At 44.3% G+C, this 14,825-nt stretch overlaps 1 protein-coding gene across 6 annotated transcripts in view; it reads left to right on the forward strand.

The window, feature by feature from the left end:
* The window catches only part of CADM1 (cell adhesion molecule 1), a 313,526-nt gene extending 298,907 nt beyond the window's left edge, over positions 1-14,619 (forward strand). For all 6 annotated transcript variants that reach the window (XM_014855516.3, XM_014855518.3, XM_014855517.3 and 3 more), the window contains 2 exons: positions 9,566-9,697; positions 11,690-14,619. In XM_014855516.3, coding sequence (XP_014711002.3) covers positions 9,566-9,697; positions 11,690-11,808 — 251 coding nt within the window. In that variant the 3' untranslated portion in view covers positions 11,809-14,619. The remainder of the gene's footprint in view (positions 1-9,565; positions 9,698-11,689) is intronic.
* The last annotated feature ends 206 nt before the right edge of the window (positions 14,620-14,825 follow it).

Genomic DNA, 14,825 nt, shown 5'->3' on the forward strand with positions numbered 1-14,825 from the left:
GTTTAAATTTATTAAAACAAAATACATTATTTTTTATGAAGCTGTCTTGCAATGGGTCACTGAAGGGGAGCATATTGATTGAGAAAGGATGAACTTCTCAAATTTCTGTAGCCTAGAGACTGAATTCAATTATAATACAAGACAAACAGGTTAACACCCGTCTTAAACAGTCCGTCAATAAATTAGAGTAGGTGTTGCACATTTAATGCTAAACTGTGGTAATGAATAATATTACCATCCATTCCCTGCTCCATCTGGGTAGAAATTTCATCCTTTCCTTATTACGGATAAATGTTACATCCTGCGCTTCCTTCTAAATACTAATGGTCTGTCTCCTGCTCGCCCTCTTCCCCACCTCCCCCGCTCACCACTGCTACCTCAGCTAATGACAATTTCATAAGCAACATATGGTGCTCCATCCTCACCCAGCAAAGCAAGTTGCCCAGCTGATCCTCCTCTTTAATCTGCATTAAAAAATTATGCTTGTCTGTACTTCAGTGATTTAATTATTGGCAGACCTGGGAAGCTTATCCACTTCTACTTTGAACCCTTTCATTTACTTTTTGGGTGTTAACTTTATTGACGACGGATCCACAAGAGTTTTGAATTGTTTTATCAATTACATCTGCTGTTTCCTGGTGACAGCTGGTGGTTATTGCCACCCATGTGGAATAGAATAGCTTTAAGCATATTTATCCTTCTATTTTATTTTAAAACTTTTTTAAAAATGTCTCCACCTGCCTCCCTCCCTTGAGCAATGGAAGGGCCCACGGGGACTGTGTGGTGAGAGCGGTGGTAGATAGACAGTGTCCCAGAGAATGGCCCTCCAGCACAATCAGAGCAGTCCCTCAGTCTTCTGCTTTTGAAGCAAAGGGCCGACGAGAAATTCCAGAGCTGTCATGCTTCCCAAAAACGTGTTTTCAGCTCTTGCCCTACAAACGAGAAAGTGATCTGGAAAACTCCTGCAACATCTCCCTCACGACACATAGGAAAGTGTGAGGGGAGGGCGAATTCTAAATGGCGCTGATAATCGTGCCAGGTGTTAAGGAGGAATCCAGATGAGCCAACTATAGTGCCCTAAATGGATTACAGAGGAAACATGGGCTCCAAATACAGTCTCTACTTAGATAACGGAGGCCCTTAAAGCCCTTTGGGTCCAGATTATCAGTTCCAGGGTGGGATGTAAGACCATCTGGTTATTTTAAGTGTCCTCAAAGTCTGTCTGAACTTGCTTGAAATGTGTGTGAGAAACTGCTAACAGGCATAGCATTTTGAGGAACTCTTTCGTTAATTAGCCCCTACCTAAACTGTGGCCCAGATTTGGCAAACAGGCTATTTCATTTCTTTGGTAGACTAATAATAATAACAATAATGATAAAGAAAACAAAGACCAGTGGGGCTGTGTAGACACATTTAAGGTATGGCCCATAAATCTAAAGTGTGGTATCATTTAGCCCATATCTTCAGAGTATGTATAACTTAGAAGGCTCTTTCATACGTATCAGTGATGTCATTTGATCTTCATTCATCCAACACAGTTGTTTGAGCTCCTCCTACGTGCTGGCCTCTGGGCTGGGCAGCAGGGATGCAGCAGCGAGCAAAACCACCCTGACTGGAGCAGGCATGGGTCTCACATACCAGGCCTCGGCTCTTGTACAGTTCCGTTCTAGAGGGGGAGACAGGCTCAAAGCACAAGATGCTGTCAGACAGTGACAAATGCTGCGAAAAAAGAAAAAGTAGGTAAAGCAAAAGCGAATGGCGAGGGCCGGGAAGAGGCACCGGCTAGTTTAAAAAAGCTCACCAAGGAAGGCCACTGGGACAGAAGACCAATGGATGACAATGAGCTGGCCATGGGAGGATTTTCATGAAAATCCCATGAGGTTGCTCAGGAAGGGTTGTTAGTCTCGGTTTACAAATGAGCAAACTGGGGCTCCAGAGGTCAAATGATTTACTCAAAAGGCAGAGTCAGAATTTGAACATACGGGTCTTCCTCCCTCTAGGAAATGGAGACTTGGGTTTTAAAATGGTTATCCTTCCCCCGTGAAAACAAACTTCCTTTGCTCTGGGGTCTTTTTGGGAATCTGTCTCCTCTTGGACCCTTTTCAGTTGAGTCTGTGCATCCAAGGGATGAGGAGGGAAGAGTGAGGTTCTCCAGAGCCCGTCAGGCGGAGAGCTGTGTACTGACTGACCTGGGAAGATCTCTTCCAGCATCAAATCAAGCTCTTGCCCCTTCAAAGAAGACCTTAAACTCTGCTCAGATGTTTTCAGTGCCACAGTCCCATTGACTCTGAAATTATGGGATCAGTTTCCCAGTGAGAAGGTCCTAAATACTATGGGAAAGTGTTGGATTACAGAAAGTTAAAACATGTAGATTCCCTTATTTTAAAATTCCGTTTAGTAGACTGACAAGTCGTATTGGGTCCCGGCCAGCTTCTCCATGGCTTTCCCGCAATGTGAGTTTAAACTTCATCATACTGCTGATCTTCCCATAATCCAACATGCTACTGTTTCCCCCATGGGGAGGAAGGAGATCATTAAACAGGAAATTTTCCTCCAAACTAAAAAGTTGGCAGGCTACAACACAAAATGTGAATTCCAGTTCTACAGGTTGGACACTGCTTTGGGGTGATTTCACCATATTCATTAATCCATCCTCCTCACACCCCCCCCCCCCCAAATGCCTGAGGTCCACTGAAGCATCTTTCTCCAGAGAGAGATTCTAGTGGGAAATGTATGTCTGGAAGTACTTTACAACTGTCCTCTTTATACTCCTTTAAGGAAAACTCTGGTGTCATCCTCCGTGCCTTCCTCTTGCTTCAAACGGAAAAGGCGATCACACTTCAAAGTCCTTGTTATTATGAGAGGAATAGAGAGGACTCAGGAGCATGCCTTTTGGTCTCTCTGGTGATGCTAAATGTCTTGGGAGGATTTGCATCCTGTTGCATCAAGTCATTTCCACTGTTGGTTAAATTAACTAAATAAATTGCTTGGAGTAAAACCAACTTAAAAAAAAAAAACACTTGTTCTCATATTTAGCTGACAACAAGTATTTAATATCCTTGTTGGTACCCCTGAATCATAACTTGGACTAGGTGTCCTTCAGCCACCGGGCCCATGGCCTTAACTGCCACACAGGACAGGTAGGCCATCAGTCACACTGTGTGCCATTCTGCATGAATGAAAAGAAGGGGCTTGGCGACTTCAACATGGCAAGTGTTTTGGGTGATCTTAGCCTCTCAGAATAGGATTGAGTATGCAGTACAGCCCTTCCCCACAACGAGCTGATGAGTATTTGTCTTGAATCAGTGATGAGAACTGGAGTCCAGCCCTCCTTAGGCTTTAATATAGTGGATTTAAATAACACTAATTGAGTGTCTCTGATGTGCCACGCCCTGGGCCAGACAGGCTCTTTCCTCTTTAGCAACACGTTGGTAATGGGTCTCAAAATGACCCTGCGAAGTGCATGATTGTGCTCAATGGCTCAGAGTGGCTGATTGACCTGCCTGAAGTCACAGAAAAGTCACAAAGGCCACTTTCTACCCCAGAACTGACGGCAAGACCAGGGCACTGTACATTGGGCCGTGCAGGAGATGAGCTCCCAACTCATCCCGCATCTCCTGTTCAGGCCTGTTTCTGGAGGAGAACGTAGGCAGTAACAGCCTAGAGAGCCCGGAGCCCTGATCGCTGAGGAGTGACAATATACAGCCAAAGCCGGTGTGCAGTACTTGTAATTTAAACGAAGGCACACTGAGCTCTGTGTGGCACGATGATGATGATCACTATAGTTTTCCTTCGAGCAGCTTAACATAGTTGCTTTGAAATGCTAGCGTAGCTGCAGTTACACTGCTAGAATTAAATGCAGCTGAAGGGGAGGACCAGCGGCCTGGGATGCTGTATGGGAATCTTCATGATTTCTTGCCTTACATTTATTCCTTCCCTTCCACTTTCTAAGAAGACAGAAAAGAAAGGTTATGCTGCAGAGGCTGGTGTGCTCCAATATATATTAACATCTTAATGGGAAAGCTGTGCATGTGCTGTATACATTTACTACTCTGACAAGAGGGAATTAAATGTCAGAAGGATTTGTAGCATCTATAATTGAATTGGTGCTGAGAAAAGCAAATCTTAAAGAAGAATAACATATTAGGATTAGCAAATAATGTGGCATTTTGTCAGCGCGTGCCATTCAGTTTGTTCCCCTTCAGTAATAAAGTTGTGCTTTTTAAAATGCACGCTTATTTTTGTTGCCATGACAGGAGCTACAATAGGTGTTGAGAATGAGGAGCTACATTTTTCAGATGGTGCCAGGTTTTTTTGTTGGTTTGGTTTTGTCTTTGAGGTCAGATTTTGTTTTTGCCTCAGATTTGCAAAACTCACTGTCAGGCTGTTTATTTCTTCCCAGTGAGAAGTAGCAATTGACATCCTAGTCATTAAACTTCCTCTGAGATAGACTAATCCTACAGCCCTGGGAAGCTGGAGGCAGCATTTCCATTATAAACACTGATTGTAAGAGTTTTTAATTAAACTGACTTGTCCAGCAAGACCTCAGCCCAGGAAAAAGACTAGAACTAAACCAAGTGAGGGAACTGTTGCAAAAAGTTAACAATTCCAGATTTTCTCTGGTCATCCATAGATGAGGAAGTTACAGGAGATTGAGCATCTGAATTGTCCAGTAAATAGAAGATGAATCTCCCCCATGTTTTAAATACTAATTTTTAAGATGAGACCTAAGGTAGTTTATAACCTAGGAAAAGAAGAGGTAGGCGCATTTAAGGGGAATGTCCACATCTCCCCAAGTTATTAAATGTCCCTTCAAGCCTGAGCCGGGGATGTTTTGAAATGTGAAGCACAGGGTGACAGCATGGGGTGGCTGTTATGCCCTGTGCCATGCGTTTTACCGTGTATTACTGTATCACCCTGCAGCTCCTCAGATATAGAAAACTTGGTGTCCTTTTGGCAAAAAGACTGGCCTCAGACTGAGCAGCCCGGGCTGCAACGTGGGCCGGCTGCAGATGCCATGAGTGATCCGCTCGGTCACTTCCTCTGCCAAAGTCCTTATTTGCCAGGAGCTTGTCTAGGATATACTGGCCATTCCCTGGCTATCCATGGATCCCTGCCTTTGGCAGCAGAGCCTTTTGGGCTTATCGCAGATCCATGATTAAGGCACTCGCTTGGCAGTTGATGTTCGCATCCCGTGCCAGGTGGTAAAGTAGCCGTAGAAACTGGGATCTGTTGCCGAGCTCTGTTTTCACACAGGCAGCGTGACTGCTAGAGCACTGCATTAAGGGTGACTCTGGCAAGGAATCTGAAGCGGGAGAGCAGGTAGAGAAAGAGGAGTCCCTGAGAGGGAGGGGAAGGACACTGAAGTTCCACTAGCAATCGCTTTTCTTGTCTGGCCCTAGGGGACTGCTGCCTTTAGAACTCCCTCCTTCATATGGCCCATGAGCAAGGGATGGGGCCAGGTCACCTGGCCCAAGGTAAAGAAATCTGAGCAGTTTGGGGCCTCACTCTTGGGAGTTCTTTGAAATGTTTTTGTCCTTGCAGTTTCTAAGATGCTAACGCAAACCCAGGGTAGTTGAAGTTGTGACCCAAGCGGTAGTAGGCAACTTAACATTCTGCCAGCAGCCTGTAAACTCTCACCTGGAGCCAAGTTGTTCCAGCTTTTTGCCAAAAGAAAAGCTAACTCACGAATACTAAACAGTTCATCGTTGATCTATCCTTAAAGAGACTCATGTCACACTTAGAGCCATAGACAGCTGCAGGATGGGACAGCCCAGGCAGGAAGAACCGTGCCACAACTGTGAGTTGTCATGAATACTTCCCAGCGTTTACAAAGCACACCTAAAAACCAGACTCAGGGAACAACGAGGCCTAAGTTACTTAAGGTCACACGTGAAATGATTTGGATGACTTTCTTCACTTCAGTTGGACTGTCACCCAAATATGCTTGACTCTTCAAGCTTGCACTAACCTTTATACAATAAGCGCACACCAAGCAGAAACATGGCTCCGCTCTGCAGGATGGCGGGGCAAAGCTTAGTCCCAGAAACGTGGACATTCTTACACCTGTTCCTAAGTGAGAGGAACAGTTGTAGTCTCTTAGAGAACAGGAAAACACTGCCTTCTAAACTGAAGAGCGGTCCACTTGCCTGAGGATCCGTTATGTTTCTAAGTGCTGCTTTACATGCACACATTTATTTTCAGTGTAGAAGCTCAGGGCAGCTGGAGAGTCTGGCTCTTCGGTTTCCTTCTCTGTCTAATTTAGGAAAGGACCCCGAAATCTAGAGAGGATGTCCCCGGGAAAGTTCACAGGACCTGAGTGAAAGGGTCAGCACCCCAAGAGGAGCAGGATCTCGGGGGTGGTGGTGATGGTGAAAGTCACAGACTTACCCAAGTTTTTCACTTAGAAGTAATTTCTCAAGGAACTGGCCAGAGCTCTTGCTTTGTCAGTGAAACAGGAAGGGCCAAGTGGCTGATGGCCTTTGTCAGAGCCATGCTGCTTCTGGTGGTCGATGTTTCTTTCAGTTTCCAGTCTTCATCCTGCTCCATTAGCCCCGTGTCTCTTTGTGTAACTCTTACGCTGTTGCTTTGTACCATGAGCGAGGCCCCAGCCCACACAATGCAGGCAGTTCCAATCCAGCAGTAGGTAACTAGCTTTCACGCTGTTCCCCCCACCACTTTGGGCCAATCAGGAGCACTGTGAAAACTCTCCCACCCATCCCACACATGAAAACAAGAGAAAGGACTGAGATGATTCTAGAAACTGCACTGCTCTTCATAGAGGAGGCCAAACCCTGACAGAGGCGCCGGTGAGCGGCCACAGCTCCATCAGTACCTCCCGCAGTAAACCCAGGGGTGGGGTAGAGGTGGGAAGAGGCGGTAAGGAGCTTGCAATCTGGAATCTTCCCTGTAAATTAAACATCAGTTACCTTCTGTGTCCGTCTGCAGTAATTGAAGGCAGGAAAAATGTCTCAGTGATTAACTGGTAGTAGTAAACTTTCTGATCAAAGTGAGTATCAGAAGATAGCTGGAGAGATTACCCTTATAAATAAGTATCTGTAAAATATGTGTGTCCTTGAGGGCAGGGAAGGTAACTAGAACCCGCATGTTTAACATGGGAAGAAAGAGCAGCCCCAAGCATATTTAGCTCTCAGTTCATGGCGAGCAAGGTCAACTGAGTAGTTTTGGCTAGAGAAATTAATACCACAGATACATGCCCTGTGAGGTTTTGTTTGTTTTTCTTTATGACAGAGCTTCTTGCTCTCTCTTGTTAGGCTTCTAGAATGTTCCTGTGCCTGGGCATGGAGGAGGCTGTCTTCTAACAGTAGACATGAGAGTGCCTTCCCCTGAGGGGTTAGGTCTTTGCCTGGGACAGCTTCTCAAAGCTTCTTTCTGCTCTGAGTCTTCCCGGGCCAGGACCTGTCTTCACCTCTTGTGCCTGACTTTCCCCTCCCCTCAATAGCTAGGATCGCTTTGTTTTCCTCACCCAGTTCTAAGACATATGGAGTTAGTTGAAAGACCCTTGTTTTTCAATACATCTGAAGCTCATGGCAGTTGGAGATTAGTCAATTCTCATTCCCACAAGATCCCCCATTTTGACAGCTCCCTGAGGAAAACACAACTTGCTGGCTCTTCTGTTAACTTTTGTCTCCCCATAAGCAATTTTGGTACCTCCAGGTACCCCGTGTCCAGGGGCACCCCGAGGGGAGTGCTCCCCTCCCACGGCTGAGCTCCACCTCGTCGAAATGACTTTCAAGACACGGAGGCTGTTGAATCTGCAGGAGGCACACTTTTGGCTGAGGAGGGAGATTCCTCTCCGCCACGTTTCAAGTCGAGCTTATTAGACGTGTTGCTGGAGGGGCTCGCACATCACGGAGCGGGCTAATTGGCTGCAGTGCTCTCTGCCTCCACCCCATCTCCATTCTCCAATTAAACGCCCATCAGCCTGTTGTCCTGGGCGACCTGCCGCTGCCTCTGATTCGGCGTTTCTGTCCGGGTTTGGATTTTTGGTTTTTTTGTAGTCCTTTCAAAGGTAACTTAATGAAACACTTTAAATACGTCATTTTTTTTTTTAATTTAAACTCTTTTAATTAAAACACTTTTCATGGACCCCTCAGTCACGAGTTATTTCCCCACATCCTTCAGTACTTAATCTCAGAGCAGAATTGGAAATATCGATAGAAAGTGTAAATCACGCTCTCCTGCTGAAAGCATTGTATCAGGTTTCGGCTCAAAAGAGCACCATTACCTTTAGCTGTCACGGATCTGTACACTTGATCGATAAACTTCAAATATTATTAGAGGTGGAGGCTTCAGAGATTTGCTCTGTTCTTTGGAGAGAGACAGAGATAAATCTTTCTTAAGAATTGACTTGAATTTGCACTCTCAGTCTTCCTGCTGAAATGCATTTCTCTTAGGCGTCCAGCAACTGCAAGGGGACAGATTTATAGGCCATGTGCTTCTTGTACTGAAAGATTTAAATGGTAAATCCTTCACATATGACTTCACAAATCATGTAAAGTTAAAAGATTTTTACCGTTTCTGTTGCTGCTGTGCTTAAATTGTAAGGTACAGCTAGTAAATCATTTTAATGGAGGTGTCGTACTTGACTCAATAAAAAAAAAAGACAATGGTTTAGCTTCCACTCCAAAATGTTAATGTATTAATCAACGGGAGAATAATTGTTTTTTACTACATTATAAATCTCGGGTGCCATTAGGATTTCAGCAAGGGGTGATGTAGCCACATTCCTAAATTAAAATTGTTTACACTGCCATACATCCATTCTGCATCGCCATAGCTCATTCCGGGTCCATTTTGGAGTTGTTCCCCAGCCAAACATGTCGTTCCTCAGTCAGAAGAAGACACCCTGAGGGAGTGAAGCTTATAAGGGAAAATTAATTGCGTTGTGAAGTGTTAAATAAATAAAATAAAAACCGTCTGTGGCGATGGACAATTATTCCTTGCTGTCTCTTTTGAAATAGGTTTTTAGGTTTTAGATTGAGGCTTACTCCCTCGTACATCCTAAACGTAGCAAGCACGTCGCTTGTCTTTAGTCTTCTAATCCATGTTTTATCTCTAGGCAGCGGTGGCATTTGCGCTCCTTACTTTTCCTGTTGCATATTTCCCTATCCGGGAAAGTCACTGGGCCTCCAGCCTCCCCTCCACCGCTCCTGCTACTGCCCTAAGGTGCCATTCTGACGCCCTTCAATAGTTAGGGCGGCCCTCCTTAATAGGATCTGCAACTGGATACAGATAGAGTGAAGGCTAAGACCAGGTCAGGCCTGGATAGACTCTCCTTCTTCCCTCTCTGCTCCCTGAGCTTGTTCCACATGCATTAGCGCTCCTCTGCTGCTTATAATGAAATTGCCTTGTGGGGAGAACAGATCAATTCAGCCCTGGACAGGTCAGTCTGTTCCCTCGGTGTAACTTGATCCATCTCGATGTTCTCTCTGACTCCTCCATTAAAAAAGAAGGTGACCACTGACCCTGGAGGCAGAGTCTCCAGGGCTCCTGGTGTCTCGTAATGAGCTCTACATCCCTATTCCTCTTCTGATTTCAACAGATTCTCGAGCAGGTGAAGAAGGCGCCATAAGGGCAGTGGATCATGCCGTGATTGGCGGCGTCGTGGCCGTGGTGGTGTTTGCCATGCTGTGCTTGCTCATCATTCTGGGGCGCTATTTTGCCAGACATAAAGGTAAGCAAGGGGCTTTGGCAGGCAGGAGGCCTCGCGTCACCACAGCCCCTGCATTTCGGGACCTTACAAGGTTGTCCTTGATAGGCAATTCGGTTTATGTGGCCACATAGCCTCTTTGATTCCTGAAACCGAGAGAGGAAAAAAACAAAAATCTTAGCGGCTGCTGATTAGGCCTCTGAGAGCTGATGAGTAGCACTCCTTGATTTGGATTTTCTCTAAATATAAAACTTTTTAGATTTGTTATTCTACAATCCATAGTTGGGGATAGAGTAAAAAATAGGGGCTGGTGTGGTGTGAAGCCCAATATGATAAATATGGAAAGAGCATACCCATAACTTACCACTTTCTGGGAAGCAGGCGGGCTCTGCTCCCTGGCCCCCAGCTCTGGGTCAGCTGGTCACAGAAGTTAGAAGCCTTCCTTGGTTTGATGTGCCTTAAAAGCCACATAAATATGTATTTTTGAAATTATCAGTGCAATTGATTTAAATTGCCATTAATCATCACACTTCTCAACTGTGCAGTCTGGATGGGCAATCATCTTTTCCAACGCTCCTCCTCTCTGCCCCATGCTGCTCTGATCCTCTCCTCCCCTCTTGGTAATTTATTCTTCCTTTTCTTTGTCGGCCCTTGTCTTTCTCAGTTATTTTTCTGAAGCGCTGTGCAATGAGCTTGCAGGGCTTTCCTGTAGGATTAACCCTAGCGCTTGCATACTGCTTGATTGTAGAGCGTGGGCTTGGGGAAGTCCCCTTGAGCACAGCAGGGGAGGTCCAAGGTACTTGACAGCGCCTTTAGGATCTGAAGTGCCCGTCTCGAGCGTAAAACGGTTTGGGACCCTCAGCACCATGCGTAGCCTCTGTCCAAGCCCAGGGGTTTGCCTGTTTGACTGAGAACTCCCAGCCTCTTGCTGTTGAGCTGATAGAGCCAGGAGGGGAAGGCCAGAGAGCAGGGCCGAAGTGTCCGCAGCAGCTGCGGAGAACCGGGGGCAGAGGGCACAGTCCGCAGAGGAAAGGATACAGGAGGGGAGTGTTGACTGCCCGCTTTCTCAGATCTGTCCCTTTGAAAACCTGAAAATACAGCGAATGTATCAACCTTTTTTTCACTTAAGAATTTTCAAGAACGCACTGTATAATGGGAGGAGGGTGATTGGGTCGTGACAGGCAGCGTAAACTCTACCTATTTATCACACCGAGGTGCAGTCCTTGTCTTTCTCCATGCAAACTCTTGGGACTTGCTGATGAGAGTGTCGCCAACTTTGTAACGTTCTGTCTGTTGTCATTATAAAGTGGCTGTGCCAATTAGCAAATCCATGAATCCGGGTCCGGCCTAGAGTTACCTTATGAATGAGAATCACTTATTCCTTAAGGCAGAGGCCAAGCCTTCATTACAACTGTTATGCTATCAAATTATTTCTCGATCTGGAACCCCACTCCCAAATGAAAGGCAGAAGATAACCAAGCATCCTTGTGCAAGTTCAAGCACACTGTCACTTACCGATAGGCAATAGCGATTTGTGGAGACAGGAGACAAGGGTGCAGATAAACGATTTGAGGTGACAGTAGAACATCATCAGGGCCCTAATTCATTTATTGGCTAATTGCTCTTCCTTGCTTTGGTCTTTAACCATGTATGTGCACATATCTGGTCATTGGTCCTGGGTGTTTACTGTGTATACGTTAGTCAGCAGCTCTCCAGCTTTCTACATTTTTAGCTCCCACTCACGTCTTCTTCTGCTGACATCCTCTGGTCATAATCACTGCTCTAATGTCTCATTTGCTGAATTATATCGCAGCGGTTCAGTTGGAGTGGTGCCTTTGGAACCCCCGGATCCCCATTTGTCTCACCCACCTCGCTTTCTTCTTCCAATTGTTTTTTCCCCTCTGCTGCCTGCACACCACTTCGGCTGATGATGGCCATAAAGCAAGTTGCCATCTCTGTACCACTTTACACAGAGGCCATCAGACAGTCACGGTCCTTTACCCCTTCATCTTTCAGGTACATACTTCACTCATGAAGCCAAAGGAGCCGATGACGCAGCAGACGCAGACACAGCTATAATCAATGCAGAAGGAGGACAGAACAACTCTGAAGAAAAGAAAGAGTACTTCATCTAGATCAGCCTTTTTGTTTCAATGAGGTGTCCAACTGGCCCTATTTAGATGATAAAGAGACAGTGATATTGGAACTCGCGAGAAATTCGTGTGTTTTTTTATGAATGGGTGGAAAGGTGCGAGCCTGGGAAGGCTTGGGATTTGCTGTGTAAAAACAAAATGTTCTTTGAAAAGTACACACTGCTGTTTGACACCTCGTTTTTTGTTGGTTTGTTTAATTTTTATTTCTTCCTACCAAGTCAAACTTGGCTGCTTGCATTTAGTTTGGATAGATTGCAGAAAATTCTGTGCCTTGTTTTTTTGTTTGTTTGTTGTGTTCCCCCTTTTTTTTTTGTTTCCTTCCTTTGTGCGCATTTATTTTTCCCGAAATATTTTGGATTTTTTCCAAAATCTCCCATTTTGGAATTTGCCTGCTGGGATTCCTTAGAATCTTGTTTCCTCTTATTTTGTTACCGTTTTGACTTTTTCTGTTTATTTCTGAAGTAACTGCTTTCTGTTCAAAATTCAGTTTCATAAAAGGAGAACCAGCACAGTTTAGATTTCATAGTTCAGAATTTAGTGTATCCATAATGCATTCTTCTCTGTTGTCGTAAAGATTTGGGTGAACAAACAATGAGCACTCTTTGCTGCTGCCCATGTTTCAAATACTTAGAGCAGTGAAGACTAGAAACTTAGACTGTGATTCCGAAAATGTTCTGTTTGCTGTGGAACTACATTACTGTACAGGGTTATCTGCAAGTGAGGTGTGTCACAATGAGATTGAATCTGTCTTTAATTCTGTATCTGTAGACGGCTCAGTAGAGATACCCCACACTGTCCAGAAAGGTTTGGGGCGGAAAGGTCTCCTCCTTTTTCAATGCCCTAAACAGACCTGACAGGTGCGGTCTGTTCCTTTTATATAAGTGGACAAATTTGACTTGCCACAGGAGGGGAAGTAGGGAGGGGGAAAGACAGTTCTGCTCTGGTTATTTCTGTTCCAAATGATTCCATCCACCTTTCCCAATCGGCCTTACTTCTCACTAATTTGTAGGAAAAAGCAAGTACGTGTGGTGTGCGAATGAGTGGGACAGGGTTTTTTTCTCCCTTTGTGCTTAGTTAGGAAGGCAGTAGGATGTGGCCTGCATGTACTGTATATTACAGATATTTGTCATGCTGGGATTTCCAACTCGAATCCGTGTGAAACTTTCATTCCTTCAGATTTGGCTTGACAAAGGCAGGAGGTACAAAAGAAGGGCCGGTATTGTTCTCACACTGGTCTGCTGTCGATCTCAGTTCTCGAAAGGTCAGAGCAGAGGTGGAAAAACAGCATGTAGGGATTTTCAGTTACTTAATCAAAACTCAAATGTGAGTGTTTTTATCTTTTTACCTTTCATACACTAGCCTTGGCCTCTTTCCTCAGCCTTAAGAACCATCTGCCAAAAAATTACTGATCCTCGCATGATGGCAGCCATAGTGCATAGCTACTAAAATAAGTTACCTTGAACATATCTTCGATGGGGAGCCTTGGGAAAAGGTAGAGGAGTCAAGTTACCATTTACATTTTTTTAAAGAAATGTGGGGATTTTCACTGAAACGTCTAGGAAATCTAGAAGTAGTCCTGAAGGACGAAAACTAAACTCTTACCATATGTTTTGGTAAGGCTCCAGACTCCAGAATACAGTCCCTATGGAAAGATGGCATCAAAAAAGATAGATCTATATATATATAAATATATATTATATAACATTTTCAGTGAGTACTTTTGGATTTTGCAAGGTGCATTTTTACTATCGTTACATTATGTGGAAAACTTACGCTGATTTATTTAAGGGGAAAAAAGTGTCAACTCTTTGTTATTTGAAAGCGTGTTTATTTTTCTTGTCTTTACTTTAACCTTTGATAGAACCATTGCAATATGGGGGCCTTTTGGGAACGGACTAGTATGTAAAAGAAAATCCATATCGAGCAGCATCTCGTTTCCCCTCTCCTATCCCCGGGCACTTAACCAAGACGAAAAGCCACAATGGACATCCCTTTTTCAATGAATTTTATAACGTGCAGCTCTATTCCGAGCCCTTAGCACCCGTTCTGACCATAGTCTAACCATATCAAAGGGTGAGAACCATTTAGCATGTTGTTGAAAGGTCTTTTTCCGTTGTTCTTTTTAGGAGAGAAAAACGAAAAATGAAAAAAAAAAATACCATTGCTCACAGAATTGGCATCTCCTTTTTGGGACCTCCCATCTTTCTGTTTTGAAAAGTGTACAGTAGTGCAGTGTTCCTGATGTAACTTTATGGCTTACAATGTTGACATGTCTCAGGTTCATGTGTTTCGATTGGTGTTTTCCGTCTCAGGTAGATTGCAAAGTGTAGGCCCCACGCATTGGAAAAAAAAAATAATAAAACAAAGCAAAAACAGGAAATTAATGGATTTTAGTTGTATATTGGTTTATGTATTTTTTCTTAAGTATACAGTGCACTGTTTGAAATGTATTGTTGAGTATTACTTTGTACAGGTTGATCACTTTTTTTAGAGTGAAGAAAGAACAAACTTGTTTTTTTGTGTTTTTTAAAGGAATATAAAATATGAAGGATGTATAATTGATGCCAAATAAGCTTGTTCTTTAGTCACACCGACGTCTTATTTTTCCCTTTAGGCCAGTTCTGTTTCTGAGGTGTACATGAACAATGTTACAGTGTGAGAAACTCCATATCCATATGTTCCCATTCGCATTTTGTATTGGTTCATGTATACCATTTTTACAAAAAAAAAAAGAAAAAAAAAGAAGTACTATAAAATATCTGTCTTCTTAATAAAAAAAATTAATGTTACAAAGTGATCCTTTCATCTCATTATGGACTTCTTACGGACACCTCGGCGCGAGAGAAGAGATGGGCCCCTGGTCCAGCTTCCTCCTTAGGACCTCGCACAGGGCCACGCGTGCGGGCGGTAGATGCTAGGAAATGCTGCCGGCTGGGTTTCCTTGAACCGCTTTCTCTCTCCTCCTCCTTCTCCCCTCTCAGTGGACAGGTGGGCCAGGT

The sequence above is a fragment of the Equus asinus genome, chromosome 20, assembly GCF_041296235.1.
Source record: "Equus asinus isolate D_3611 breed Donkey chromosome 20, EquAss-T2T_v2, whole genome shotgun sequence".
In the NCBI taxonomy this organism is placed as follows: Eukaryota; Metazoa; Chordata; class Mammalia; order Perissodactyla; family Equidae; genus Equus; species Equus asinus.